Source organism: Primulina huaijiensis, unplaced genomic scaffold, assembly GCF_012295235.1.
Source record: "Primulina huaijiensis isolate GDHJ02 unplaced genomic scaffold, ASM1229523v2 scaffold5665, whole genome shotgun sequence".
NCBI classification, from domain to species: Eukaryota; Viridiplantae; Streptophyta; class Magnoliopsida; order Lamiales; family Gesneriaceae; genus Primulina; species Primulina huaijiensis.
Genome location: NW_027360780.1, coordinates 3,968 through 8,804, shown reverse-complemented (window position 1 = coordinate 8,804; position 4,837 = coordinate 3,968). Strand labels below are relative to the sequence as shown.

The window sequence follows — 4,837 nt, the reverse complement described above, 5'->3', positions numbered from 1 at the left end:
GTGCACTGAAATGAAAATAGAAGGTTGTTGAAACTACAAAAGATATCCTGCATTAGTATTTTGCCTGCAAGTGCCATTTCTTTAGAGAGTTGGAATGTTCTTCTTTCACACACAACCTTCTTTTACCAAACTGTAACTACCCATGCCCCACAATTCAGCATACAGCCTAGAATAACACCCTTTTTGTCCCTTCTCTCATCCACCCTCATAATCTTCATTTCATTTCCTCAGATTCAGGTTATCAACTCAGATGGGCAAATTCTTGAACCCTGTTTACATCTTTTGTGTACTGTTTTCCCTCTGTGTATCATCATCTTATGCTCAATCATGTGCAAAATACAGCTTTTCCAGGAACCAAATTTTCAGGTCCTGCAATGATCTCCCATACTTGAATTCGTTTCTTCACTGGGACTTTGATCAATCTACTAAAACTGTTAAAATTGCTTATCGGCATACTGGCATCTCACCCTCAAGATGGGTGTCCTGGGCCATCAATCCAAGCGGTAAAGGCATGGTAGGCGCCCAGGCACTTGTTGCTTTCCAGAACTCTGATGGAACCACGAGAGCTTACACAGCACCTGTCACCAGTTACCAAACTGGGTTGCAGCCGGGGGATTTGAGTTTTCAAGTTTCTGATCTAGCAGCAACTTATGTGAATAACGAAATCATCATTTTCGCAACATTGAATCTTGGTAATCTCAGCTCTACAGTGAATCAGGTGTGGCAGGAAGGCCCAGTTTCAGGAACTTCTCCTTCGGTGCATACTACTTCTGGTCCTAATGTTCAGTCCATGGGGACACTGAACCTTCTTTCTGGGGAGTCGTGGTCGGGGACAACGGGAGGAACCGTAAGCTCAAAAACCAAGAAAAGGAATGTAAGTTTGTTGATCCTTACTCGAACATACAGCGGAATTATCTTCAATGCCATTTATTTATGGCTTAACCGTTCAATTCTTTTTTGATAGACTTGACTGTTCAATTTTGTGACTAAAAGTTTGAGAGAGATCTTTTCATTCAGGGGTTATTTCCCTCATATTATCTAACAAATATACATATATGTATCTTACCAAGTTTACGAAATACACTCAGATTCATGGAGTGCTGAATGCTGTAAGTTGGGGGATCATGCTACCCATAGGTGCAGTATTCGCAAGGTACGGAAAAGTGTTTCCTACGGCCGATCCAGCATGGTTTTACCTTCACGCTACTTGCCAAACGACAGCCTACATCATTGGAGTTGCCGGCTGGGCAACTGGTCTTAGACTAGGAAGCCAATCTCCTGGGTTTCAATATAGTTCCCACAGGATTATTGGCATTATCCTCTTTTGTCTTGGAACACTCCAGGTATGATCCATTTTTCTACATCCGGAGTTTCCAACTTTAACTACATTTTATTTGTAGCAATCATATTGAGGTTTCCATGTGCTACAGGTGTTCGCATTGCTTCTAAGGCCAAAAAAGGATCATAAATTCAGAGTTTTCTGGAACGTATACCACCAAGGTCCTCCAAATCCAACTTTATAGAACATATCAAGCCTTCCACATGCCACTCCACAGAGATTAATTGCACAAGAACCACTCATCCGAAGGGATCTAACCTGATCAAGCGGGAACAAATACATTTTACCCACATTAATTAAAATTAAAGAAAATGCTGAAAATCAATATTTTGAGACCATCGGCAATTTATCGACCTTGAAGAGTAAGCTATTGATCCTACAAGTAGAGGCATCGAGAGTAGACTTGTCACGCTTTGTACCCGCCTGTTCTTTCAGCACAGTTCAAAAAAGTAACTCAGTAAGTAAAGGTAACTGGAGCTAGGTAGACTATCCTATCCAAGTTTTGTTAGTAGAATAAATATACACTCGAAATGATTTTGTTAGTAGAATAAGCATACACTCGAAATGTAATCACAGTTCAGCACTTAGTTTAGAAGCGTAGTTTAGAAGCGTACCTCAGTGGCAAGAAGGGACTTTACAAGCTCGGTTTGAGAAGACACTACATATTCCAAATGTAGATAAATGACCTCATTAAACCACGACCTAATATGCCGCTTCCGGTGATGGGGAGTTAAAAGAAGCAACTTACCTTTTATGGGATTTCCATTGAGAAATGCACCTTTTCGACGAACGCACTACAAGAAAAAAGGCCTACGACAACGGTTTTTCCGTCGTAGGCCTTTTAAAACCGTTGTTAGAAGCCCTGTGGTTAAAGGGTGTGCTCAAAGACAACGGTGAAAAACCGTTGTCGTAGACGTCTAAAGATGACGGTGAAAAACCGTTGTCGTCGGTATACAAAACCGTTGTTAAAAGTCATGTGGTTAAAGAATTCGCTAAAAGACAACGGTTTTTAAAAAACGTTGACGAAGGAAAAAAAAAACCCTCATAGACACCGGTTTTAAAAAAACGTTGTCGAAGGCAAAAAAAAAACGCTAAAAGACAACGGTTTTTAAAATGTTATCGTATAAGCGTTTTTCTTCAAGCTACGACAACTGTTTGTAAACAACTGTTGTTTTTTTTCTGGTTTTTCTTTAATTTTTTTTGTCTTTTTTTTATTTCGCGACGGCCTAAGTAAAATCTGTCACTAAATTTAGCGACGGTATTAATTCAATTTCGTCGCTAATATTAGCGACGGTGTTTTATGCTTTCCGTCGCTATTTTTCTCAGTAAAATAAAAAAAAATTTCAGTCGAAAATATTATATTCTTGATTTTAAAAATTTATTAAACTTTAAAAAAAACGAAATTAAAATTGTGTAAGGGAGAAAAATTTTAAGTGTTGTGAAGTGGTAGGGTAGAAAATGGACTGAGGGTTGGGATATTTATAGACAGTTTGCGACGGTTTTGATTAAACCGTCGCAATTAGCGACAGTTATTTTTTCAACCGTCGCCGATTTAAAATTAGCGACGCTTTTATAAGAACTGTCGCTTTATTTAGCGACAGTTAAATATAAACCGTCGTTAATTATAGATCGGCGACGGTTTAATAAAACCGTCGCTATATCTACATCGGCGACAGTTTCACTTAAAACCGACGCAAAGTTTAGCGACGGGTATACATAAACCGTCGCAATATTTAAATTAGCGACGGTATAGTATAACCGTAGCTAAATTTAAAGACAGATATTACTTAGGCCGTCGCGAAATATAATATTGACAACAAAATTTGTAGAAAAACCAGTTGAAAGACAACAGTTTTTTACAAACCGTTGTCGTAGCTTGAAGAAAAACGCTTATACGATAACAGTTTAAAAACCGTTGTCGTAGGCAAAAAAAAACGCTCATAGACAACTGTTTTTAAAAAACGTTGTCGTAGGCAAAAAAAAAATGCTCATAGACAACGGTTTTTAAAAAAAGTTGTCGTAAACAAAAAAAAAACGCTCATAGACAACGGGTTTTAAAAACCGTATATATCTACGAGAACGGTTTTAAAGAAACTGTTGTCTTTGAGCGGATTTTTTTAGGCTACGGCAACGGTTTTTGTTAAAACCGTTGTCTTTGATGTGTTGTTAAATAAGATTTTTGTTGTAGTGACGGCAGTATAAAGCTGTATGATGATATTCAATATTTATTACCTACTCAACTAGAAAAGTAATCCATGTCTAATACAGAAAACTCTAATATCGAACAGAAGTAGAATGTGTGCAGCAAGTGATCTTGATCGCTAATCACACATTTGACAAACAATGGAAAGGTTGCAGAAATTATCGACTCTATTATACTGTGAAACTTAGTTCTTTTTTAATAAATGACCAATAGATGCTTGCCCATGCACAAAATTAGTAGTTCCATCCAGAGGATCAACAATCCAAGTTGGTTCATCAGTTAATTCTGTAACTCCACAAGCAGCAGTAGTTTCTTCTCCAATGAACTAAACAAAGAAATATCAGCATCAGACATAGGAATCATGACTAAAGAAGCATCAAACTCTAAAAATATGGTAGCACACTAGCACTAATAAAATATATATCTAATGCACGAAACAGTACAGGGACTACAGCTCTGACCTTATGGTCAGGATATTTTGATCTCAGATAATCGAAAATGACTTCTTCACAGTTTTTATCAGTCTCTGTCACCAAATCCACCTGTAAAGAGTCACATTGAGAGTCGAAACTACTTCAGAAATTTCATCATTATGACATATGAAAATAGTGTGTCATGAGGGAGGCAAGAGGGTCACCATATTTTAGTACGAAAACACTAAATCATTCTTAAACCATATTCAGATACATATTAGCATTCAAAAAAGGAACAAGGTTGCTACAACTGTTCAAAATCGATAAATTCAATAGAAGCCATGATTTTACGTCGCCTTTCTGCTCCACATGCTTTGTCTCATGAAATCCAAAACGAATGATCTACAACACAAAGAATTCACTAAATAAGATGAATAATAAATCCAAAACTGTGAAGAATGTTACCTGAAAACTAATCAAACAATGCAGCAACAAATTATGAATACAAAATTTCTATAAAAAAGATTACAGATGAGCTGCAACATTTCTCGCATTTTTAGCTGCATCAACCGCTGCAGACAAGAAATCCTCCATTGAACCTGGAATATTCAGGGATTCCATCAAAAAACGACTAAATTCCAACTCGAAGTAACGTGCAACTCGTGCGAGAATTAAAGGAAGAAACACTGAAGAGACCCTGCCTTTGGTAGCCATTTACGTGCTTCTTGAAGAGATTAGGAGAAAAAGGATGATCTGGTTGCGCTTGTTTGACGGTTGGAAGAATTTTCCTTTACGTAGACGGTAGAACATGAACGAACAGAGAAACAAATCCATGCCAGTTAGTTACAGAGGCATAAAAACCGCTAAGTCGCATTGAGATTT

At 37.6% G+C, this 4,837-nt stretch overlaps 2 protein-coding genes and 1 long non-coding RNA gene across 3 annotated transcripts; 1 reads left to right on the top strand and 2 right to left on the bottom strand.

The window, feature by feature from the left end:
- Window positions 1–218: 218 nt before the first annotated feature.
- On the top strand, window positions 219–1,493 carry LOC140970340 (cytochrome b561 and DOMON domain-containing protein At5g47530-like; the record flags this gene model as incomplete). Its single annotated transcript, XM_073432011.1, has 3 exons — window positions 219–874; window positions 1,089–1,343; window positions 1,431–1,493. Coding segments are annotated over exons 1-3 (942 nt in total), but the record flags the coding sequence as incomplete, so codon positions are not given.
- A 5-nt stretch (window positions 1,494–1,498) lies between these two features.
- Window positions 1,499–2,385, bottom strand: LOC140970342 (inositol monophosphatase 3-like; the record flags this gene model as incomplete). Its single annotated transcript, XM_073432012.1, has 5 exons — window positions 2,380–2,385; window positions 2,088–2,133; window positions 1,954–1,997; window positions 1,694–1,762; window positions 1,499–1,597 (listed from the first exon to the last, which is right to left on the bottom strand). Coding segments are annotated over exons 1-5 (264 nt in total), but the record flags the coding sequence as incomplete, so codon positions are not given.
- A 1,335-nt stretch (window positions 2,386–3,720) lies between these two features.
- LOC140970341 (uncharacterized) lies at window positions 3,721–4,386 on the bottom strand. The gene is made up of 3 exons (XR_012174118.1): window positions 4,307–4,386; window positions 4,004–4,084; window positions 3,721–3,867 (listed from the first exon to the last, which is right to left on the bottom strand). It is a non-coding gene; the product is annotated as an uncharacterized lncRNA (long non-coding RNA).
- Window positions 4,387–4,837: the final 451 nt, after the last annotated feature.